Below are 25569 nucleotides of genomic sequence, written 5' to 3'. Positions count from 1 at the left end.
GCCCGGTGTGGCGGGGACGCGCGTTGGGGGCCGGGTCGTGCCCGGTGTGGCGGGAACGCACGTTGGGGGGCAGAGGTGGACTAGCGGGTGTCATGGCGCTGCCGGCAGGAGGAGGGGGAGACGCGGACCTCGGGCGCTACCGCTCGCCCCTGGTCAGCCGGTACTCGTCACCGGAGATGGCCTTCAACTTCAGCGAGGCCAAGAAGTTCAACACGTGGCGCCGGCTCTGGCTGTACCTGGCCAGGGGCGAGAGGGTGAGATACCGGGTCTGGGTGAGGGCCGAGGGTCACAAGTGATAGGAGCAGAATTAGGCCATTCGACCCATCAAGTCCATTCATGGCTGGTCTATCTCTCCCTCCTAGCCCCATTCTCCTGCCTTCTCCCTATAACATCTGACACCCTTTCTAATCAATCAGTGGATAAAAATATCCACTGACTTGGCCTCCAAAGAATGCCACAGATTCACCACCCGCTGAGTAAAGAAATTCCTCCACATCCCCTTCCTAAGGGAATGTCCTTTAATTCTGAGGCTGTGACCTCTTGTCCTAGACTCTCTCACTAGTGGAAACATCCTCCCCACATCCACTCTATTTAAGCCTTTCACTATTCGGTGTCTGAGGGCGAGAGCAGGGAAGTACTGGGAGAGAGGGAGAACGGGGAAAGGGTGGTGGGGAGCAGGGGGAGGGGTGATGGGAGGGAAGATGGGAGGGAAGATGGGAGGGAAGACTGGGGGAGGGAGGAGTAGGGTGGGGAGCAGCAGGGGAAGGAGGAGGGGCAATGGTAGGAGAGGGGAGCCAGGGGAAGGGTGGGATTGGGAAGCAAGGTGGAGAGAAGAGCATGGGAAAGTGGAAAAAGTGGGGTGTGGGGATGACTCAGGGTAACTGAGGGGGACAGGGGCATGGAATGAGGAACAGGAGGTTGGGAAACTAAGTTTGGATGGAATTTATCTGATTTGGCAGTAAAGGTGGTGGAAACCGATGGAGTGTCTGTACCCTAGGAGAACAAATATTAGGAAATGTTTGATCACCTTTCTTGACTGGCTGGATCTTTTATGTCACCATGACCCTTTCTAATTTTCTTTAAACTCGGGGTGCTTTTTGTTTTAATGTGTTCTGTGCTGCTTGTCCTGAATGCCTTCCATGATGTTTTAATTGAATTTCCTGCCTTGTGATGTTTTCTGTAATCCAGTTATGAGATTGACAAGGGCCTAATTGTGAGCATGTCCAGCGAGAAGTGGCTGTCATAGAGTGATACAGCGTGGAAACAGGCCCTTTGGCCCAACTTGCCCACACCGACCAACATGTCCCATCTACACTAGTCCCATCTGCCTGTGTGTGGCCCATCTATATACTAAAACTCTCGTTTGTTTGTTCCTGAACTGCAGCCAAAACGGTACACGATAGCGCGACAGTTTTAGGTCCACCTTACTCACCGTCGTCACTTTGAAGCTAATGGAAGATGTTTAATTGAAATCGTTGCTATATTTTTAAAGTTATTCACATTTTAAAGTTTAAATCTATCTCCTAAGGGGGGAGGGAAGGAGGGGGGTGGAGAGAGGATAAGGGGGGATGAGGGAAGGAGGGGGGAGGAGTGAAGATAAGGGGGGTTGAGGGGGATGGAGGGAGGGGGGGAGGGAAGAAGGAGAGAGGATAAGGAGGAGAGAGGATAAGGGGGGTTGAGGGGGATGGAGGAGAGGGAGAGGAGAGGGGGATGGAGGAGAGGGAGAGGAGAGGGTGCTGCACCAATGCAGGAGAGGGTTGGGCCCAATGGGTCCACTTGGTCTAGTATCCCTCTAAACCTGTCCAATCCATGTACCTGTTTAAATGTTTCATAAATGTTGGGATCGTCCCTGCCTCCACAAAGTCCTCTGGGGAGCTCGTTCCTTACACCCACCACCCTTTGTGTGAAAAGGTTCAGATTCGTATTAAATCTTTTTCCCTTAACCATACACCTGTGTCCTTTGGTTCTCGATTCCCCCACTCTGGGCAAGAGACTGGTGCCTTCACGCCCATGTTGCTTCTGCATACAGCCTGTCACCGCTGGCGACTTGCCAGCAGCCTCATGAGAAGGTCCAGCCACAAGAGCTCAATAATAACTCCAAGGTCAGACACCTTATCTACACACTGGTTATGTTTGGTGAGAATGTATGTAAAAGGGGCTTCTGGAATAAACGTGACACATGGTGTCTGGCTCAGCTAAGTGTCGGTTGATCTTTGCTTTCTGTCGTGGGATTCAGTAGATCCTACAAGACCCTGCACCTAATCTATTCCTCTCATAATTTTACACACCTCTATAAGATCGCCCCTCATCCTCCTGCACTCCAAGGAGTAGAGTACCAGCCTGCTCAACCTCTCCTTAGAGTCCTAACCTCGTAAATCTTTTCTGTACCCTTTCCAGCTTGAAAACATCTTTCAATAGACAATAGGTCCAGGAGTAGGCCATTCGGTCCTTCGAGCCAGCACCACCATTCAAAGTGGTCATGACTGATCATTCTCAATCAGTACCCTGTTCCTGCCTTCTCCCCATACTCCCTGACTCTATCTAGCTCTCTCTTGAAAGCATTCAGAGAATTGGCCTCCACTGCCTTCTATGGCAGAGAATTCCACAGATTTACAACTCTGACTGCAAAGGTTTTTCCTCATCGTCGTTCTAAATGTCCTACCCCTTATTCTTAAACTGTGGCCCTTGGTTCTGGACTCCCCCAACATTGGGAACATGTTTCCTGCCTCTAGCGTGTCCAATTCCTTAATAATCTTATATGTTTCAATAAGATCCCCTCTCATCCGTCTAAATTCCAGTGTATACAAGCCTGGTCGCTCCAGTCTTTCAACATATGACAGTCCCGCCATTCCAGGAAATAACCTAGCATGCACGCCCTCAATAGCAAATTTTCTATAACATGGTGCCCAGAACAGTCTGGAGCTGACTATTGTCTGAGTGTTTGAAGGGTATCGATCAATATTCCAATCAGTGTTGCAGAATTCCAATGTGAAATCCGGTTATAGATTAGAGACGCTTTGTTTTTGGGAGAATTGTGACTTTGCACAGGCTGAGAAAAGTGTGGTGGCTGGGCTGGAGGATAAACTAGCTGTGTATGCTGATGGGTCAGAAGGACCTGCAGATGCTGGTTTAGACCAAAGATAGACGCAAAATGCTGGAGTAACTCAGCGGAAGAGGCAGAATCTCAGGAGAGAAGGAATGGGTGACGTTTTGGGGTCGAGACTCTTCTTCCGACTGATGGGCTGAAGTCTGAAGAAGGGTCTCGACCCGAGAGGTCACCCATTCCTTCTCTCCTGAGATGCTGCCTGACCTGCTGAGTTACTGCAGCACATGGTGAACATGTGCTGATATAGTGTAGATTGGGTTCATATTCTCTCAATTTAAAACGATTGAAGAATTAGCTCATTGGACTTCAGATGATTAAAGGATTTATTGTAGTACATTTGGAGAAACTTTCCCCTGGTAGAGGGAGTTATGGACAAGGGAGCACATCCTTAAAATATGAAAACATTGAAATGTCTGACAGCCTTTATACAATGAGCAGTGATGATTTAACCCCCCCCCCACAAGTTACAGACTCTGGGTTGGTGTAGGGGTACATGTGAAAATTCCAGCACCTGAGATTTTTTTGTTGTAAATGTTAATGTTATCAAGGAGCAAAATTGATAGATATGTGTTGGCTACCGACCAATATCTGCTAACTATTCGAAAAGGCACGATGGACAAAGCCTGACAATAGCATGGGAGGCCTTTCGGCCCAGTGTGAGTGTGCTGGTTCTTTGAAAGAGATCTTCACAATGATCCCCAGTGGTTTTTGTTCCATTGTCACGTTTGCAGATGATACAAAGCTGGGTGGCAGTGTGAACTGTGAGGAAGATGCTATGAGGTTGCAGGGTGACTTGGACAGGTTGTGTGAGTGGGCGGATGCATGGCAGATGCAGTTTAATGTGGATAAGTGTGAGGTTATCCACTTTGGTGGTAAGAATAGGAAGGCAGATTATTATCTGAATGGTGTCAAGTTAGGAAAAGGGAACGTACAACGTGATCTGGGTGTCCTAGTGCATCAGTCACTGAAAGGAAGCATGCAGGTACAGCAGGCAGTGAAGAAAGCCAATGGAATGCTGGCCTTCATAACACGAGGAGTTGAGTATAGGAGCAAAGAGGTCCTTCTGCAGTTGTACAGGGCCCTAGTGAGACCACACCTGGAGTACTGTGTGCAGTTTTGGTCTCCAAATTTGAGGAAGGATATTCTTGCTATTGAGGGCGTGCAGCGTAGGTTTACTAGGTTAATTCCCGGAATGTCTTATGTTGAAAGACTGGAGCGACTGGGCTTGTATACACTGGAATTTAGAAGGATGAGAGGGGATCTGATCGAAACGTATAAGATTATTAAGGGGTTGGACACGTTAGAGGCCGGAAACATGTTCCCAATGTTGGGGGAGTCCAGAACCAGGGGCCACAGTTTAAGAATAAGGGGTAGGCCATTTAGAACAGAGATGAGGAAAACCTTTTTTAGTCAGAGAGTTGTGAATCTGTGGAATTCTCTGCCTCAGAGGGCAGTGGAGGCCAATTCTCTGAATACATTCAATAGAGAGCTAGATAGAGCTCTTAAGGATAGCGGAGTCAGGGGGTATGGGGAGAAGGCAGGAACGGGGTACTGATTGAGAATGATCAGCCATGATCACATTGAATGGCGGTGCTGGCTCGAAGGGCCGAATGGCCTCCTCCTGCACCTATTGTCTATTGTCCAAACTGACTTTTGAATGTTTCTGAAGAGCAATTTTCCAGCCCTTTTGAAGTGTTGAGTCCCAGGTTTTAATCATCTACTCGGAATGACCGCCTTCCATGTCCTGTTGTGATCCCGGGCGAAAGTTTTCCTTCTGTCTCTTTAGTTCTTGGCCCATTGTTTAAATATTTGGCTTCTGGTCCACTTTTTATGTGTAGAAAGGCACTGCAGATGCTGGTTTAAATAGAAGATAGACACAAAATGCTGGAGTAACTCAGCGGGAGTGGCAGCATCTCTGGAGATGAGGAATGGGTGACGCTTTGGGTCTAGACCAAAGATACTAGAGGAGCAAGATGAACCACTCCATTGAAATCGCCTATACTGAAGTGCAGTATGCAAAGGAGCGTAACGTCCGCCATTTTAGTAAGCAAAACCCGCTGTTCAATATGCCTCTCGCAGTGTAATCGGTGTTTTGGGGGAACAGTATGTGTGATGACACCATAAAAATGCAGAATATATCTCATCTATCAACTCACAGATTTTTGTTATTTTTCTTTTAAAATGTTTCTGTAAGTTTCTGCCTACTAAGATGGCGCCGTAACATTCTATGGTTTTTAGCTCGAGTGGTCTATCTTGCTCCTCTAGTAGCTTTGGTCGAGACCCTTCCTCAGACTAATCTGATGCATCACCCATTCCTTCTCTCCAGAGAAGCTGCCTCCAGTTACTCCAGTATTTTGTGCCTATCTTTGGAAATAGTTTCATCCTGGGCGCATTGTCGAACTCTTTGATAGTTTGGAAGGTCCATCTCTCCTAGCCCCGCTCTGAACGGTTGTACCTTCTTCCTGTGACCACGTGCATCCTCTTACGCGGCCTGTGGATCAATCCTCACTCCAGTTCTCGTATGTCTCTCTCTCTGTGCAGATGTTGGGATTGCCGATCACCGAGGAGCAGCTCCAGGAAATGGAGTCAAATCTGGAAAACATTGATTACAAGATGGCTGCCGAGGAGGAGAAGAAGCTGCGCCACGACGTGATGGCCCACGTCCACACGTTTGCCCACTGCTGCCCCAAGGCCGCTGCCATCATCCACCTTGGAGCCACCTCCTGCTATGTTGGGGACAACACGGTGAGATGATGTAACGCACACACTCGCCCCTACTGCTAACTTTCCCCCCACCCCCAAAACCTGATAGGCACAGAAATACCCCCCTTCATCCCACCTTGTCCATGCCACCATTGTACCTATCCCCACCAATCCCGTTCACTTGCACCCACCTTGCACCTTCTGTGCCTTGCTGATTCAAGTACTTGTCTGGATGCTGCTTTAATGTTGTGGAGGTAACTGCTCCATCACTCTCAGGCAGAGTATTCCAGACATTCTCCCACCTATCCTTCGGGAAGGGACAATATGAGTCAGATGAATTGGGGCGGAACAGCGGCACAGCTGGTAGAGCCCCTGGCTCACAGCGCCAGAGGTCCGGGTACTGTCTGTGTGTGGAGTTTGTACGTTCTCCCCGTGGATGTGTGGATTTCCTCCGGGTGCTCCGGTTTTCTCCCGCATCATTAATGTACGCTAATTGACCGCTCTAAAATTGCTCCTCGTGCGTTGGGAGTGGATGAGAAAATGGGATAACATAGAACGAGTGTGAACAGGTGATCGATGGTCGGCGTGGACTCGGTGGGCCGAAGGGCCAGTTTCCATTCTGTATCTCTGAATGGCACTAACCACTGGTGCAATGATGTGCCTGAGGTGATCAAACACGTCAGTTGGGAAGCCCTCCTTCCTTGACAAAGTGGGGGAATGCAGATGGGAAGTTTCTGAGCGGTTGGAAGGAAATGGGCACTTAATTGTTTAATTTAATTAGAGTAGTTTATTATTGTCATGTGTGCTGAGATACAATGAAGAAATTAGTTTTGCATGCTAATAGAAACATAGAAAATAGGTGCAAGAGGAGGCCATTTGAGCCAGCACCGCCATTCATTGTGATCATGGCCGATCATCCACAATCAGTAACCCGTGCCTGCCTTCTCCCCATATTCCCTGGTAGACACAAAATTCTGGAGTAACTCAGCGGGTCAGGCAGCATCTGTGGAGAGAAGAAATGGGTGACGTTTCTGGTCGAGACCCTTCTTCAGCATATCCCCTGATTCCGCTAGCCCCATAGAGCACAATCTAACTCTCTTTTAAATTCATCCACTGAATTGGCCTCCACTGCCCTCTGTGGCAGAGAATTCCACACATTCGCAACTCTCTGGGTGAAAAGAGTTTTTCTCACCTCAGTTTTAAATGGCCTCCCCTTTATTCTTAGCTGTCCATTCAAATCATTCTCTACATGAATACAGTCATACAGAAGTAAAAGAGAAACAACTGTGGTGGATGACAATGGATCCTCTTCTCCTACAGCTCCAGCTGCCGTATGGCCTCCTTATAGCAGGGATCTCAACCGCAGGGGTAGAAACGGCATGTACAGTGTATAAGATGCACAAGATGCAGACTTCCAAAAATGGTTTTGATGCTGAGTTGATGTTGCCGTACTAAAGTGCACTCTCAATTGTTTTCTAGGATTCTGAAAGGGTGGAGCAGCGGGTAGAGCCACTGCCTCACAGCGCCGGAGACCGGGGTTTCATCCTGACCTCTGGTGCTGTCAGTGTGGAGTTTACCCATTCTCCTTGTGACCGTGTGGGTTTCCTCCCACATCCCTAATACGTATGGGTTTGTAGGTTAATTGGCCTCCAGTTTGTGGATGCAAAAGTAGAATAACATGGAACTAGTGCTGGGACAGACACCGCTTGTAAAAACTGAAGTGCGGACTTTGAACGTGGCGCCAAAACATGTCACCTCCTGCATGCAGTAGATTATTGCTGGTCTGGGGTATGGTACTGCTCTACTGGACTGTTTGTAAGGAAAGGAATTCCTTTGTGTTGTCAATTAACATATGTGACAATAAAAAGCACAATTGACTGGGAATGAATGAATGCTTTATTGTCACATGTGACAAGTCACAGTGAAATTCTTTATTTTGCAAACCCAAGGTATGTAAAGAGTCGCCACATAAAGGGCAGCGGCAAAGTTTTAAAGTATCCCATGCCGGGTCCTCCATTGTTCTCCCCCTCTACCCCCTCCCCGGGACCCCCCCATGGCGGTACCCCCACACCACGCCCTCCGACTCCCTCGTGGCCCGTTCTCGACCGTCGATGCCCGCCAACCTTTACCGCCGCGCCGACACAGAGATCGGCCGCGGGGCACCGCCGGCCCACAGACCAGCAACGGACAGGTGAATGATGGTCAGTTTGGACTCAGTTTGCTGAAGGGCCTTTTTCCATGGGAGTATCTCTGACAAACAAGATAACAAAGGAGAGTTTTAGTATATAGATGCAAGTATTGAAATCTGTGTTATGTTTTTTAAGTTATTCTGGGTCGAGACCCTTCCTCAGACTGACGATTCAGCATGGTATCCCCCACCTCCACTCCTTGGTACTTTACCGTTAATGATTGATTCTTTCTTCGGCAGGATCTGATCGTTCTCCGCGATGGCTTCGACATCCTCCTGCCCAAGGTGAGACTCTGGCTGTTGACGGCTGCATTTCCCCCGCTGCTGGCCTCCAGCCGCTTTGACTGACCCTCTCCATCCCTCTGCTGCAGCTGGCGCGAGTCATCAGCCGCCTGGCGGGCTTTGCCCAGGAGCACGCCGCTCACCCAACCCTCGGCTTCACCCACTACCAGTAAGTGTGAAAGTACACCTAAAAACACACCACAAAGATCGAACGTGTGAAACTTTGAATGATACTCTCTTGTCACATGCGCCGAAGGTCATAAGAAATAGGAGTAGAATTAGGCCATTCGGCCCATCAAGTCTACTCCGCCATTCAATCATGGCTGATCTATCTCTCCCTCCTAACCCCACTTTCCTTCCTTCTCGCCACAACCTCTTACACCCGCACTAATCAAGAATCTATCTCTGCCTTAAAAATATCCGCTGACTTGGCCTCCACAGCCTTTTGTGGCAAAGAATTCCACAGATTCACCACCCTCTGACTGAAGAAATTTATCCTCATCTCCTTCCTGAAAGAACGTCCTTTAATTCCGATGCTATGGCCTCTTGTCCTAGACTGTCCCACTAGTGGAAAAATCTCCACATCCTTTCAATGAGGGCCCCCCTCATTCTTCTAAACTCCAGCGAGTACAAGAGTCAAGGGTGTTTTATTGTCATGTGTCCCAGATAGAACAATGAAATTCTCACATGCTGCACATCGTACTCTGTAAATAATATGATAAGCGAGAGTGAAAAAAAGTCAGCGTGTATATATATCATATCATCATCATATCATATCATATATATACAGCCGGAAACAGGCCTTTTCGGCCCTCCAAGTCCGTGCCGCCCAGCGATCCCCGTACATTAACACTATCCTACACCCACTAGGGACAATTTTTACATTTACCCAGCCAATTAACCTACATACCTGTACGTCTTTGGAGTGCACATACAAGTACACACATATATATATATATATGTATACACATACTCTAAAAAACAAACAATAGTAGTGCAATAATAATAATAATAATAATAGTCTAGAGTTCAGAGCTTATTTGGGGTTGTAGTGTTTAATAGCCTGATGGCTGCAGGGAAGAAGCTGTTCCTGAACCTGCATGTTAGTTTTCAGGCTCCTGTACCTTCTTCCCGATGGCAGGGGTGGAATGAGTGTGTGGCCAGGGTGGTGTGGGTCCCTGATGATGCTGTCTGCCTTTTTGAGGCAGTGACTCCGATAAATCCCTTTGATGGTGGGGAGGTGATGGACTGGGCAGTGTTCACAACTTTTTGCCGTCTTTTCCGCTCCTGGATATTCAAGTTGTTGAACCAGGCCGTGATGCAACCAGTCAATAGACAATAGGTGCAGGAGGAGGCCATTCGGCCCTTTGAGCCAGCACCGCCATTCAATGTGATCATGGCTGATCATTCTCAATCAGTACCCCGTTCCTGCCTTCCCCAAAATGGGCTCTCTACTGTGTACCTGTAGAAGTTCAAGAGAATCCTCTTTGACACACCGAATCTCCTTAATCTCTATCCCTCCCCCACCCAACTTGCACTAGCTTCTGGTTTTCACCCTACAAACAGCTAACAATGGCCTGTTTCCTTTATCATCGTTACTTTTTTTGCCATATCTTTCATTCATTGTTCTTTATCTCTCCACATCATCGTCTATATTTCTCTTTTCACTTATCTCTAACCAGTCTGAAGAAGGGTCTCGACCCGAAACGTCACCCATTCCTTCTCTCCACAAATACTGCCTGTCCTGCTGAGTTACTCCAGCATTTTGTGTCTACCTTCGATTTAAACCAGCATCTGCAGTTCTTTCTTAAACAAATAAGAGATGCTGGTTTACACAAATAAGAGAGTCAAATACAATGCTTGTTGGCAACAGTCAAACTAGACTGCTCACCGAACAAAGATTCGTGCGCTTTTACGGGGTTTTTTTCTGAAAATAGACACAAAATGCTGGCGTAACTCAGCGGGTCAGGCAGCATCTCTGGAAGAAAAGAAATGTTTTGGGTGAAGACCCTTCTTCAGACCCTGGCCACAGTTTAAGAATAAGGGGTAGGCCATTTAGAACGGAGATGAGGAAAAACTTTTTCAGTCAGACAGTTGTAAATCTGTGGAATTCACTGCCTTAGAAGGCAGTGGAGGCCAATTCTCTGAATGCATTCAAGAGAGAGCTAGATAGAGCTCTTAAGGATAGCAGGGTCAGGGGGTATGGGGAGAAGGCAGGAACAGGGTACTGATTGAGAATGATCAGACATGATCTCATTGAATGGTGGTGCTGGCTCGAAGGGCCGAATGGCCTACTCCTGCACCTATTGTCTATTGAAATCGCATTTGGAGTATTTTGAGCAGTTTTGTGCCCCATATCTGAGGAAGGATGTGCTGGCATTAGAGGAGGTTTACGAGAATGATCCCGGGAATGACTGGGTCAACATATGATAAACGTTTGACGCACTGGGCCTGTACTCACTGAAGTTTAGTAGGATGAGGGGGGACCTCATTGTAACTTACCGAATAGTGAAAGGCCTGGATAGAGTGGATGTGGAGAGGATGTTTCCACTAGTGGGAGATTCCTGAACTAGAGGGCACAGCATCAGAATAAAATGACGTTCCTTTAGGAAGGAGATAAGGAGGAATTTCTCTAGTCGGAGGGTGGTGAATGTGGAATTCATTGCCACAGACAGCTGTGGAGGTTAAATCAGTGGATATTTTTAAGGCAGGGATTGACAGATTTGTGATTAGTCAGGGGTTATGGGGTGAAGGCAGGAGAATGGGGTTGAGAGGGAAAGATAGATCAGCCATGATTGAATGGCATTTAATCTCTAATGGGATTTTACCTTGCACTGAACGTTATTCCCTTCATCCTGTATCTATACACTGTTGACAGGTCAATACTGCTCACGTATAGTCCTTCCGCTGACTGGAGAGCACGGAATGGAAAGATTTTTTTTTGTACCTCGGTACACGTAACGATAAGCTCATCTAAACGTCGCTATTGTTTCATCCCCAATTGTCCATCAGTGAATGGTTTGGGGGTCGCTCCACAGGGCCAAAGACCTCCTGATCTGTGGGATGTTCTCGGGGTTAAACACTGCTCAAACGCAGGCCCTTCGGCCCACCGGGTCCACGCCAACCAGCAATACCCACATATTAACACTATCCTATCAGGCTTTGTAAGGCAAAGATGGATAGATTCTTGATTAGTAAAAGGTGTTAGGGGTTATGGGGAGAAGGCAGGAGAATGGGGTTAGGAGGGAGAGATAGATCAGCCATGAGTGAATGGCGGAGTGGACTTGATGGCCTAATTCAGCTCCTATCACTTGTGACGGTGTGAGGTCGGGGTCCGTGTCGGACAGACTGGTTCAGCCACGGGGGGTGGGGGTCTCCACATAACGTGTGTGTGTGTGTGCCGTCGTTGTCCAGGCCAGCCCAGCTGACCACAGTGGGGAAACGCTGCTGCCTCTGGATCCAGGACCTGTGCATGGATCTGAGGAACCTGGAGCGTGCCCGTACCGAGCTGCGGTTCCGGGGGGTGAAGGGAACCACGGGCACCCAGGCCAGCTTCCTGCAACTCTTCGAGGGAGACCACAGCAAGGTGAATGGTGGCGGCTGCCCCAGGCAGTGGGGTTGATTGATCGATCGATTGAATGACACAGCATGGAAACAGGCCCAGCGTCCACTCCGACCGTCCATCACCTGTTCACACTACCTCTCTGTGTTATCCCGCTTTCTCATCCACTCCCCGCGCACTAGTGGCAATCTGCAATGGCCAATTCACCTACAAACCCGCACGTCTTTGGGATGTGGGAGGAAACCGGAGCACCCGGAGGAAACCCACACGGTCACAGGGAGAAGGTGCAAACTCCACGCGGACAGAGGTAGTACTCTCCCAGGTTGACTATAATTGCAGTGGGCTTCTGCCCCATGAGCATTTGGCCAACCCAGCTGGCCCGCCTGTGGACCGGGCTTCAACGGGCATTGACCTGAATCACTTCATTCCTTCAGCAGTACTCCAAGCAGAATCAAGAGTGTTTTATCATCATATGTCCCCAGCAGAACAATGAAATTCTTACTTTCAGCTGCACAACAGACTATGTAAACATAGTACTCTGTAAACAATGTAGTAAACGAAAAGTTCAGTATATGCACGCGCACACACACACACACACACACACACAAAATTATAATGCAAAAAGACAAACCCAGTGCACGTATGGGAGCGGCACGGTGGCGCAGCAGTAGAGCTGCTGCCTTACAGCCGGGTTCGATCCTGACAACGGGTGCTGTCTGTTCGGCATTTGCACGTTCTCCTAGGTTTTCTCCAGTTTCCTCCCACACTCCAAAGACGTACAGGTTTGTAGGTTAATTGGCTTTGGAAAAAATTATAAATAGTCCCTAGTGTGTTTAGGATAGTGTCAGTGTATGAGGATGGCTGGTCGGCGTGGACTCAGTTGGCTGAAGGGCCTGTTTCTGCGCTGTATCTCTAAACTAAACTGAACAATGCCCTAGTCCATGTAGTTCAGAGCTTTATTTGAAGGTCATAATGTTTAATAACCTCATGGCTGTCGGGAAGTAACTGCTCCTGAACCTGGCCGTTGCAGATGCAGCAACAATACACAATCACAACTAGCTGATGAGCTGCAACAGTGTTTTAATTCCGTCCAGTTGCCTTATGGCTGAATTGGATGGTGACCAATCTGACCTGTTTCAGTGTGTGCAGGGACTCTGCTTCAACACCCTCAGGGCAACGTATGGCTTTTTTTTAGAGATACAGCGCGGAAACAGGCCCTTCGGCCCACCGAGTCCGCGCCGCCCAGCGATCCCCGCACATTAACATTATCCTACACACACTATTTTACCCAGTCAATTAACCTACATACCTGTACGTCTTTGGAGTGTGGGAGGAAACCGAAGATCTCGGAGAAAACCCATGCAGGTCACGGGGAGAACGTACAAACTCCATACAGACGGCGCCCGTTGTCAGGATCGAACCTGAGTCTCCGGCGCTGCATTCGCTGTAAGGCAGCAACTCTACCGCTACGCCACCGTGCCGTATCACAATCCTGTATCGATGGTTGATCACCAGGACAGGAGCTTCCCTCTGAAGAAGGAAGCTAGAGATCGCGGTGCAGATGCCAGCTCAGCAACTCAGAAACTCTGCCACTGACTGTTGGACAACCACACTGCATTACTCTGCTGAACAGCAGGCTGGTTCTCCCACCACCCCAGCCAGGATTTACTCCTTTAAACATTGAACCCAAGTGGCCGCTCTCAGTACCGTGTTCACGTGCACATTGTCACGGTATCACACTGTATTAGTTGCAAAGTCTTCTGTGATAACCTGTTTGTGGAGAGGCAGTATATAAGATGCATCTCTTTGCTTTTCTATAAAATATGTATCTGCAATATACATAGACAATAGGTGCAGGAGGAGGCCATTCGGCCCCTCGAAACCAGCACTGCCATTCAATGTGATCATGGCTGATCATCCACAATCAGTACCCCATTCCTGCCTTCTCCCCATACCCCTTGATTCCGCTAGCCCCAAGAGCTCTATCTAAAGGTAAATATATATCTTTCCTAAATCTTCCTCGTTTTCTGTAGTAAATCTTCCTAATGCTGAAACCATGCAGAGTGGACACAGGCCATTCGGCCCAGTTGCTCTGTGAGTCAGGGCTGCCACTCCATGAGCTTCCCAGTCTCCCTCTGCCTCCTCCAGTCCTCCCATCTCTGCCTGCCCAGTGTGGGTCCCAGGCAGCCCTGGCCACTGCATCTGCCCACGGCACTGCGGGACACCAGTTCAGTGCCCCACTCTGGTTCTAACGCTCTTCTCCCCCCCCTCCCCCCCCCGGCTCCCTCTCTTGCAGGTCGAGGAGCTCGATCGCCTGGTGACTGAGATGGCAGGATTTCAACAGTGAGTTATCATCCGTCAGCGCACGGCATCGTGACCACTGGGCGGTCAGTGCTCCCGCTCACACTTTTTAAAAAAATCAAAATTATTTATTCAATTATTAAAATAATATATACAATACAATAAAACCAAAACGGAACCCACCACCAACATACAAGACAAACAATAAACTATTATACAACTATCTTACACTCCTTGTCAAGGATGCATTCAACCCCCTGCCGTGCCCAGCGGTCCTGGAAATCCCCCATGGTGCCTGTGGACAGCACATAGCCCCTCTCTAACACCACCCGGGCGCGTGCGGACGTAACCCCGGAAAAGGGACAGGCAGCCGGCGTGGGCAGAGCCCTCTTCCGCCTGGCGCCCTGACTCGCAGATGGCCAGCTTGGCCAGGCCCAGGACTCAACCCAACCAGGACATCCTCGGTCGTCCCCGTTCACACTGGCAGGTCTCTGTCCTCAGCCTGACACTCCCTGGTGCCGCCCGCCGCCCTAAGATGGCGCCCAACCCAGGCAACTATTTGCCTGCCAGCCACAGAAGCAGATCTACAATCACACATTACAATCGCTTCACGCTTTTAAATCTCTACTCCTACAGCAACGTTTCTTACTTTAACTCTGATAATCTCGGAATATCTTTCATTGGACTTTACTGGCTTTACCTTGCATTAAACGTTATTCCCTTATCATGTACCAAACACTGTAAATGGTTCAGTTCTAATCATGTATTGTCTTTCCACTGACTGGTTAGCACACAACAAAAGCTTTTCACTGTACCTCGGTACACGTTGACAATAAACTTCACCCATTCCTTCTCTCCCGAGATGCTACCTGACTCGCTCAGTTACTCCAGTATTTTGTGTCTACCTGACAATAGGGAGCGCTCCTGCCGGCTCCAGGCCGGTCTGGCAACGTTGCGTTTGCACAAACCGTGAGAGGGGGGGGGAAGAATCAGCATTGCCATTTTGTACCCTCAGGACCTACATGGTGACGGGACAGACGTACAGTCGCAAGGTGGACATCGACTCTGTGGCCGTACTCTCCAGCCTTGGAGCCACAGTGCACAAGGTCAGAGGAGTGTGCAGTCAGTGTGTACTAGGGGCGTTGGGGGCAGTGTAGGGTTGCCAACTGTCCCGTATTAGCCGGGACATCCTGTATTTTGGGCTAAATTATTTTGTCCCGTACGGGACCGCCCTTGTCCCATATTAGGCCCGGTGGGCGCTGTATGCCCCGACAGTTTAGGACCCGACACTCTAGGTTTCCGACATTTTAGCTCCGGAAAGTCCTTTCCAGGCCCGGGCACCGCCTAACGGACGATGCGTAGCCATTGCTTGGCAATTGGTGGCTGCCATTGGTGGAGTGTGAAAAATAGCCGCTGGCTGGATGAGGTCACATGGGGCGCGGGGCGGTGACGTCACTGTGTCGTGTATTTGGGAGTGAGGAGGTTGGCAACCCTAGTGCAGTGTCAGGGTGGGTGGGGGAGGGCAAGAGCAAGGGTGTCTGCCTGGGAGGGAGGGAAGCAGGTTATTATGGGGGATATGTGTGTTGGGCTAACCGGGAGGTTCATATGTTCACAGACCTGGGGGGGTGTCAGTGGGACCAAGGGGAGATGTTTGTCCCAGTGCGGAATGCTGGTAACCCCCTGCATCTTTACAGATCTGCACTGACATCCGCCTGCTGGCAAACCTGAAGGAGATGGAGGAGCCCTTTGAGAAAGAACAGATCGGTGAGCATGGCGTTAGGAAGAGGGGAGTAGATCCCCTGTGAGGGTGGGGGGAGGGGCAGGCTCGTACTCTACTGGGTGGGGGCTGGGGGCATTTGCTGGACATTGGTTTATCATTGCCACCTGTGCCGTACAGTGGGTAGCAGTTGTTTTTTGTGCTACCTATTCCAATCGCGCTGGACAGCAAGCCATTCACACGTGCCACCGAATCGTGCAAAGAGAAAAATGCTAGAGTGCAGAGTTTAGTGTTCCAGTGTTCCAACCACAGAGAAAGTGCAGAGTTTTTAAAAAAAGTGCAAGCGCTGTAATGAGGTGGGTTGGAAGATGGGGACTGCACCCTAGCTTATGGAAGAAACAAAGAACTGCAGAGGCTGGTTTGTACCAAAGATAGATACAAAGTGCTGGAGTAACTCAGCGGGTCAGGCAGCATCTCAGGAGAAAAAAGGATGGGTGACATTTCGGGTTGGGGCTGAAGAAGGATCCTGACCCACTGAGTTGCTCCAGCACTTTGTGTCTATCTCTAACCTATGAAAGGTTCATTGAACCATCTGATAACAGCTGGGAAGTAAACGTTGCTGCCCCTGGTGGTGTGTGCTGGTGTGTGTCCAACTCACCCTGCTGTGGGCGAATGGATCGGACAGGATGGTCCTTTTATATAATTTTTTAATAAAATTATAAAAGGACTGGACAAGCTAGATGCAAGAAAAAATGTTCCCAATGTTGGGGGAGTCCAGAACCAGGGGCCAACTCTAAGAATAAAGGGGAGGCCATTTAAAACTGAGATGAGAAGAAACTTTTTCACCCAGAGAGTTGTGAATTTGTGGAATTCTCTGCCACAGAGGGCAGTGGAGGCTAATTCACTGGATGAATTTAAAAGAGAATTAGATAGAGCTCTAGGGGCTAGCGGAATCAAGGGATATGGGGTGAAGGCAGGCACGGGTTACTGATTGTGGATGATCAGCCATGATCACAATGAATGGTGCTGGCTCGAAGTGCCAAATGGCCTCCTCCTGCACCTATTTTCTATGTTTCTATGTGAGGGGTTCTCGTGTTGCTGGAATAACTGCCCGCACGTGATCCATATCCCCCCATTCCCCGCATGTCCATGCGCCGGTCTAAAAGCCTCTTAAACACCACTATCGTACCTGCCTCCACCACCGGCCCCTGGCAACGTGTGCCAGGCACCCGCCACCCAACTGTGGCTGGAGGTTGAGGGGGGAAATGGAACACCCTTCACGACCCACACACCCCCTCCTCCCCGCCAGCCACTCACAACAACCCTCACCCTGCACCCAAACCAGGGAATCCTTTTGCCCTCAAAGGGCAAGGGGCTTCCCTGGTTTGGGTGCAGGGTGAGGGTTGTTGTGAGTGGCTGGCGGGGAGGAAGGGATGTGTGGGTTGTGAAGGGCGTTCCAGGTGTATTGGGGGGCTGCGAGGGGTGTCCCAGGTTTGGGTCCTGCGTGGATATGAGTAGGTTCTGACGGGTGCCCCTGGCGTGAGAATGTCGTGCACGCAGTGGGGACGGGCATTGGGCATCCCGTGCGGACAAGGGGGCAACTGTTTTTGTTGTGGGTTGAGGGGCATCCTGCCGTGGGGTGGGGGTGGGGGTGGGGGAGGGGCGTCCCCATGTGGAGGGAGCCCCGTTCACCAGCGCCGCTGTCTGCAGGCTCCAGCGCCATGCCCTACAAGAGGAACCCAATGCGCAGCGAGCGCTGCTGCGGCCTGGCCCGCCACCTCATGATGCTGATCCTGGACCCACTGCAGACCGCAGCCGTGCAGTGGTTCGAGCGCACGCTGGACGACAGCGCCAACAGGTCAGCGTCGCATCCTAACCCTCCCTCCCCCCCCGGGGAACTCTCAACACTTGCACCTCACGGCCCACCGTTCCCTCTCCCCATCCTCCCCCTCCCCCATCTGACACGCCACCACCTGCCAATGGCGGCACGGTAGCGCAGCGGTAGAGTTGCTGCTTTACAGCGAATGCAGCGCCGGAGACTCAGGTTCGATCCCGACTACGGGTGCTGTACTGTAAGGAGTTTGTACGTTCTCCGCGTGACCTGCGTGGGTTTTCTCCGAGATCTTCGGTTTCCTCCCACACTCCAAAGACGTACAGGTATGTAGGTTAATTGGCTGGGTAAATGTTTTTAAAAAAATTGTCCCTAGTGGGTGTAGGATAGTGTTAATGTACGGGGATCGCTGGGCGGCACGGACTTGGTGGGCCGAAAAGGCCTGTTTCCGGCTGTATATATATGATATGATATGAAGACACCTCGCCCCCACCACTCCACCCGCCCCCCCCCCCACCCCCCCCACCAAAAAACACTCCCCACCTCCTCCTGCCGCCACCTCACTGCCTGCCGAGATCTTGATTCCCTCCCTTCCTTTTCCTCCCTTCGGCCAACACCTCCCAGCCCGCGAGATAATGTTCCCAATGTTGGGGGATAGTCCAGAACCAGGGGCCACAGTCCAAGAATAAAGGGGAGGCCATTTAGAACTGAGGTGAGAAAAAAACGTATTCACCCAGAGGGTTGTGAATTTGTGGAATTCTCTACCACAGAAGGCAGTGGAGGCCAAATCACTGGATGGGTTTAAGAGAGAGTTAGATAGAGCTCTAGGGGCTAGTGGAATTAAGGGATATGGGGAGTAGGCAGGCACGGGTTACTGATTGTAGATGATCAGCCATGATCACATTGAATGGCGGTGCTGGCTCGAAGGGCCAAATGGCCTCCTCCTGCACCTATTTTCTATGTTTCTATAACTCGTTTGTATCTCCTCCCCCCCCCCCCCCCCCCCCCCCGTCTCTCAGTCCCTCCCTCTCCTACCCACCCTCCCTACGTCTGACACCTCACCGCCCGCTGAGACACCTCGTGCCCCATCCTCTGGCCGACACCTCAACTCCTCTCTCTCTCTCTCTCTCTCTCTCTCTCCCTCTCTCTCTCTCTCTCCCTCTCTCTCTCTCTCCCTCTCTCTCTCTCCCTCTCTCTCTCTCCCCCTCCCTTCAGGCGCATCTGTCTGCCCGAGGCGTTCCTCACAGCAGACGTGATCCTGAGTACGCTCCAGAACATCTCAGAGGGGCTGGTCGTTTACCCAAAGGTAGGCTGGCTGTGAGGGGGCTGGGTCGCGGGCTGGCGTGTGTTTAACGTGGTGGGATTGGGTCTGCAGCCAGAGCTGACGGGCCGGAGCAGCGTAACGTCAGCCTGCCTTTCCACGGTGCGCGTGCAGCTGGGGCTGCTCATGGCTTCCAGTCCAGTTTACTCTCTTCAGCTCCTTACCCAAGAAAGGAGAGATCGCGGAGCCTGCGTTTGGTTTCACCGATGTTTCAGTTTAGTTCAGTTTATTGTCACGTATACCGAGGTACCGTGAAAATTGGAGGAATAGCACCTGATATTTCACTTTGGCAGCTTGCAACCCACCGGTATGAATATTGATTTCTCTAACTTCAAGTACCCCTTGCATCCTCTCTTTCTCCCCGACCCTCCAACACCCATGTCGCCCTGCTAAGTTTCGCTGTTTGTAGCACTCGTTATCACCACCTCCATAGCCAACAATGGAGCATTGTGGGCTCTACCTTGCCCTGGTCATCGTTGGTGGCTTTGATTTGTCCTTTTTGCACACCTTTCATTCATTTGTTCCATGTATCTCTAAATCACTCGCTTCCCTCTCCCCTGACTCTCAGTCTGAAGAAGGGTCTCGACCCGAAACGTCACCCATTCCTTTTCTCCAGAGACGCTGCCAGACCCACTGAGTTACTCCAGCTTGTTGTGTCTGTCTTCTTTGTAGATCTGCTACTTTAGTTGGAGTTTGTGGGGTAGTTCATAGGAGAACTAGTGTCCAGTTTGTGTGCTGTAGATGGCCTGAGCTATCAACAGGATACATGTTCAAGGCTGTGCATCTCCAGAGCAGCTGAGAGCAACGGACAAGATGTAACCTTCTGTCCTTCATCTTCTGTGTATCTTGGCCTCGCGTTGCCCGATATCCTAGAGTGGTCATTCTCAGCACCGTGCTCATCAGCTGCTCATCAGCTGCTCGGTCGGTGCTCACTCCCCCACCCACACTCGCCGTTGCCCCGCTGGCCTCCCATCGCCGTTTACTCCTCTGCTTCAGGTGATCGAGCGTCACATCCGTCAGGAGCTGCCCTTCATGGCGACCGAGAACATCATCATGGCCATGGTGAAGGCCGGGGAGAACCGGCAGGTCAGTGGTGACGGGGGTTGGAAGTCGCGGGGACCGGTCAGTGGTGGCGGGGGTCGGAGGGCACGGGGACCGGTCATTGGTGGTGGGGATTGGAGGTTGCGGGGACCGGTCGGCGGGGGTCGGAGGTCGCGGGGACCGGTCAGTGGTGGTGGGGGTCAGAGGGCACGGACCGGTCAGTGGTGGCAGGGGTCAAAGGGCACGGGTACTGGTCAGTGGCGTCGGAGGTCGCGCGGACCGGTCAGTGGTGGCGGGGGTCGGAGGTCGTCGGGACCGGTCAGTGGTGTCGGAGGTCGTGGGGTCAGTGGAGGCGGGGGTCAGAGTGTATGTGCCGGCCACTGGTGGTAAAGGTCAGAGGGCGAGGATCTTAGGTGGTGGCAGGGGTCAGAGGGCTTGGGGACCGGTCAGTGGTGGCAGGGGTCAGAGGTCGCAGGGACCAGTCAGTGGTGGCTGGGGTCGCAGGGCACGGGGTGAGGTGGGTTGGGGCAGGAGCAAGCCCGTAGGGTCCTTCCTACACCCTTCTGGGCGTGCGTGGTTCCTGTGAATGGGAGATCAGTGGACATGATTCATTCTGCAGACACTGCGCTGGGTGGTGGGGAGCGAGGAGGGGGGGGTGGTGGTATTGCGTGTGGTTTGTTTTGCCTGGGGCCGGGTCACCGCGGCGTGTCACTGATTCCGTCCACTCCCCGCTGCAGGATTGCCACGAGCGGATCCGCGTCCTCTCCCAGCAGGCCGCGGCCGTGGTCAAGCAGGAGGGGGGCGACAACGACCTGATGAGCAGGATACGGAGTGACCCCTACTTCAGCCCCATCCACGGGCAGCTGCAGCTGCTGCTCGACCCCAGCTCCTTCATCGGCTGCGCCCCCCAGCAGGTGAGGGCGGGCGGGCGGGCAGCGGCTATCTGCAGAGCAAACGCTCATCGTCAGAATAACACAGCCTGGGGGTCTCACTGTCACACTGGGGCCATGCAGTAACACAGCCTGGGGCTCTCACTGTAACACAGCCTGGGGCTCTCACTGTAACACAGCCTGGGGCTCTCACTGTCACACTGGGGCCATGCAGTAACACAGCCTGGGGCTCTCACTGTAACAGCCTGGGGCTCTCACTGTAACACAGCCTGGGGCTCTCACTGTAACACAGCATGGGGCTCTCACTGTAACACAGCCTGGGGCTCTCACTGTAACACAGCCTGGGGCTCTCACTGTAACACAGCCTGGGGCTCTCACTGTAACACAGCCTGGGGCCATGCAGTAACACAGCCTGGGGCTCTCACTGTAACACAGGGCCATGCAGTAACACAGCCTGGGGCTCTCACTGTAACACAGCCTGGGGCTCTCACTGTAACACAGCCTGGGGCTCTCACTGTAACACAGCCTGGGGCTCTCACTGTAACACAGCCTGGGGCTCTCACTGTAACACAGCCTGGGGCTCTCACTGTAACACAGCCTGGGGCTCTCACTGTAACACAGACTGGGGCTCTCACTGTCACACTGAGGCCATGCAGTAACACGGCCTGGGGCTCTCACTGTAACACAGGGCCATGCAGTAACACAGCCTGGGGCTCTCACTGACACACTGGGGCCATGCAGTAACACAGCCTGGGGCTCTCACTGACACACTGGAGCCATGCAGTAACACAGTCTGGGGCTCTCACTGACACACTGGGGCCATGCAGTAACACAGCCTGGGGCTCTCACTGTAACAAAGCCTGGGGCTCGTGGTCACACATTGTGGGCGTTCAGGGTGGCGCAGCGGTAGAGTTGCTGCCTTACAGCGAATGCAGCGCCAGAGACCCGGGTTAGATGATGACTACGGGTGCCGTCTGTACGGGTGTTTGTACGTTCTCCCCGTGACCTGCGTGGGTTTCCTCCGAGATCTCCGGTTTCCTCCCACACTCCAAAGACGTGCAGGCTTGTAGGTTAATTGGCTTGGTAAATGTAAAAATTGTCCCAGGTGGGGATAGTGTGATGGAATCGCTGGTCGGCGCGGACCCGGTGGGCTGAAAGGGCCTGTTTCCGCGCTGTATCTCTAAACTAAATTAAACATGGGCATAGCACACTGTGACACTGGGGCCATGCAGTAACACAGCCTGGTGTTAACACGGTAACACAGCCTGGGGTTGTCACGGTGACTCTGAAGCCATGCGGTAACACACAGGCAGGGCCCCCTGCTCTCACTGGGGCCACATGGTAACACGTGGCGGGCATGGCCCACAGCGCCATGTTCTCGCTCTAACACCTGGATACAGCCGTCGTTGTGCACACGGACCGCGGCTCTGGGCGTGACGCTGAGGCCACGCGGGAACACACGCACACAGAGGCGGCCCACCACTCTTACTCTTGCATGTGGGCACGGGTCTTGCTGTGACACGCAGACACAGGCCAGGGCTCTTGCTGGCACCCGGACACGGACCACTGCTCTCGCTCGAGCACGTGTACTCTGACATGCTATGCAGCAATATAATTTCAAGAACATCACACATTTCACATGTAGGGCAAGGTGCTGAGTCTGCCTGCACTGACCAGACTTCTCCATGTCCCCAGCTGCCATCCTCACTGCTGTACATGGGGGACCCTGTCTCCTCTCTCCATCACCTTCACTGCCTGTCCTTCACATGTCCCCATGGCCAGTGAAGAGGCCAAGGCTGCTTTATGTTGCTGCATACAACATGAAAATAGGTGCAGGAGGAGGCCATTCGGCCCTTCGAGCCAGCACTGCCATTCATTGTGATCATGGCTGATCATCCACTGCCAGTAACCCGTGCCTGCCTTCTCCCCATACCCCTTGATTCCACTAGTCCCCAGAGTTCTATCTAACTCTCTCTTAAATCCATCCAGTGAATTGGCTTCCACTGCCTTCTGTAGCAGAGAATTCCACAAATTCACAACTCTCTGGGTGAAAAAGTTTCTTCTCGCCTCAGTTTTAAATGGAATCCCCTTTATTCTAAGATTGTGGCCCCTGGTTCTAGGCTCCCCCAACATTGGGAACATTTTTCTTGCACCTAGCTTGTCCAGTCCTTTTATAATTTTATACGTCTCTATAAGATCCCCTCTCATCCTTCTAAACTCCAGTGAATACAAGCGCAGTCTTTTCAATCTTTCCTCATATGACAGTTCCGCCATCCCAGGGATCAATGCGTACGTAAACAAAGAGGCCGAACCATCGATAGATAGAACGTCCTTGAGCTCTTGACGAAACGTGAACCTTGCATAATGTACCAGCATCACGCATTATGTACATAGTTATAAGGTCATGAGTGATAGGGGTAGAATGAGGCCATTCAGCCCATCAAGTCTATTCCGCCAACTGGTCAATGTGCACAACCACAAGAGTGGAATTTAGAAGGATGAGAGGAGATCTTATCGAAACGTATAAGATTATTAAGGGGTTGGACACGTTAGAGGCAGGAAACATGTTCCCAATGTTGGGGGAGTCCAGAACAAGGGGCCACAGTTTAAGAATAAGGGGTAGGCCATTTAGAACTGAAATGAGGAAAAACTTTTTCAGTCAGAGAGTTGTGAATCTGTGGAATTCTCTGCCTCAGAAGGCAGTGGACGCCAATTCTCTGAATGCATTCAAGAGAGAGCTAGATAGAGCTCTTAAGGATAGCGGAGTCAGGGGGTATGGGGAGAAGGCAGGAACGGGATACTGATTGAGAATGATCAGCCATGATCACATTGAATGGCGGTGCTGGCTCGAAGGGCCGAATGGCCTCCTCCTGCACCTATTGTCTATAGACCGTGTGAACTTCAAAGACTGCTAATAAAATGCGTTGGGATTAACTGAAGCTGATTTCTGTCTCGGCAGGTTGCCAGATTCCTGGAGCAAGAGGTTTGGCCGATGCTGGTCCAGTACTCCGGCCAGATGGAGGGGAAGGTGGAGCTGGAGCTGTGAGAAGCGGCGGGGGGCAGCAGTGGTCCCCGCACCTCGGAGTTGCCGCTCGTTCAGGGCCCGCGGGGCAAGGCACGGGTGGGAATCATGCTTTTGATTTGTGTTCTGCATGACTAGAGAGTGTTAATGTGTACAGGTTCTCCCAAGGTTACGAGAGCTCAAGATACAGAGATCCCACACATAGGAACGAGCGCTGGCGATGGCAAGGTGGATTACCAAAAGATTCTGCTGTGTGGGAACTCAGTTCCCGGTAACATCATTGCATCTTGCAGGGAAATCTGGCTGAGTTAAAACGTCCAGTTTTAACTCCACGATGCCCTTGTTTTTAATCTACGTTTTTAATCTATTAGAAACAAGGAACTGCAGGTGCTGGTTTACCAAAAAAAAATGGAGCAAAGTGCTGGAGTTACTCAGTGAGTCAGGCAGCATCTCTGGAGAACACGGAGAGGTGAATGTTTCGTGTTGGGAGAGTAAAAGCATCTCTAGCTGAAACATCATCTATCCATGTTCTCCAGAGATGTGTCGGAAGGATCTGGAGATTCTGGTTTACACCGAAGATAGACACAAAATGCCAGAGTCACTCAGCGGGACAGGCAGCATCCCTGGAGAGAGTGGGTGACGTTTCAGGTCGAGACCTTTCTTGTCGGAGAATTAGGGGAGAGGGAGTCTAGAGCTATGGAAGGGCAAGGTGTGAACACGACGTATCAAAGCAGACATTGATCAAGGAAGTGTAGAATGGTTCATTGTTGGTTGAGGGGAAGGTGACAACGAGGCACAAAAACAGTAACATTAATAATAATAAAACATTTTATTTGTCATGTGTAGGTTGGCACAGGGTCAACAGTACAATGAAATGTATTTGACAAGACAACGGGTCACCTCAGCAGTAATATTCCAAGGATAAATAAGATTAAAATCAGGAGGACAGCGAAACTGGTCGGAGGGACGGAGAGAGAGAGAGAGAGAGAAAGCAAAGGTTACTTGAAGTTAGAGAATTCTGTCTGACCTGCTGAGTTACCCAGCACTTTGTCTTTTTTCTTAACGGTGGAAACTTGAGTTATGCACAATTGTCGGGAATGGAGCCCAGTTGTAACCTGGGAGGATCTGTATCTGTCCACGGCAGGGTGTTGATAATTGGAAGTGTTAGTCAGGGCCACTGAAGCTGCAGTGTTACTCTGGATAGAAAGGCTCATGTCAGCCTCAGTCCATGAGGCTGTTTCCCAGCTTGTGTGGAAATGTGATTGAAGAGGCATCTCCTCCAAACCCCACCACCGAGCACCGCTCAAAACCACAGGTGACTCCAGGCAGACTAACAGTGGCAGGCGGTTCTAGCCTGCGACATGATTTCTGTGGGATTTGTACTGTGGCTGCACTTCATGCCCTTTGTGCCAATGTACTCCAGTTGGGAGATGATCAGACATCACTGCCCATGCTGGTGCTCTGGGTGGTTCTGTGCAGCTGAAAGATTCTGTCTCTTTTAAATAAAGGCCTCTTGGAATTTTGATATACAGAACAGCTTTGACTATTTAATCCTCATATGAATAACTGTTGTGAAGAGCCAAAGATTCAATAAAACTTTCTTCG

The 25569-nt window shown here is 51.0% G+C and overlaps 1 protein-coding gene across 1 annotated transcript; it reads left to right on the top strand.

Annotated features, from left to right (window-relative positions):
* On the top strand, nucleotides 1-25569 carry adsl (adenylosuccinate lyase). Its single transcript, XM_078430596.1, has 13 exons — nucleotides 1-254; nucleotides 5648-5851; nucleotides 8238-8282; nucleotides 8369-8448; nucleotides 11694-11865; nucleotides 14138-14184; nucleotides 15158-15248; nucleotides 15837-15906; nucleotides 17570-17717; nucleotides 18906-18996; nucleotides 20008-20097; nucleotides 20790-20966; nucleotides 23902-25569. Exons 1-13 carry the CDS (start codon nucleotides 93-95, stop codon nucleotides 23986-23988), a joined length of 1464 nt encoding a protein of 487 aa, XP_078286722.1. The 5' UTR covers nucleotides 1-92; the 3' UTR covers nucleotides 23989-25569.

This window comes from Rhinoraja longicauda, chromosome 40, assembly GCF_053455715.1.
Source record: "Rhinoraja longicauda isolate Sanriku21f chromosome 40, sRhiLon1.1, whole genome shotgun sequence".
Taxonomy (NCBI): Eukaryota; Metazoa; Chordata; class Chondrichthyes; order Rajiformes; family Arhynchobatidae; genus Rhinoraja; species Rhinoraja longicauda.
This window is presented reverse-complemented; position numbering and strand designations above follow the sequence as displayed.

What these genes read in the sequence shown, in the direction of transcription:
- adsl (XM_078430596.1), top strand. Translation starts at nt 93, where the DNA reads ATGGCGCTGCCGGCAGGAGGAGGGGGAGACGCGGACCTCGGGCGCTAC. An exon ending in GCTATGTTGGGGACAACACG is followed by an intron (nt 5,852 to 8,237) that starts GTGAGATGATGT and finishes TTTCTTCGGCAG; the next exon opens with GATCTGATCGTTCTCCGCGA. An exon ending in CTGGACGACAGCGCCAACAG is followed by an intron (nt 17,718 to 18,905) that starts GTCAGCGTCGCA and finishes CCCTCCCTTCAG; the next exon opens with GCGCATCTGTCTGCCCGAGG.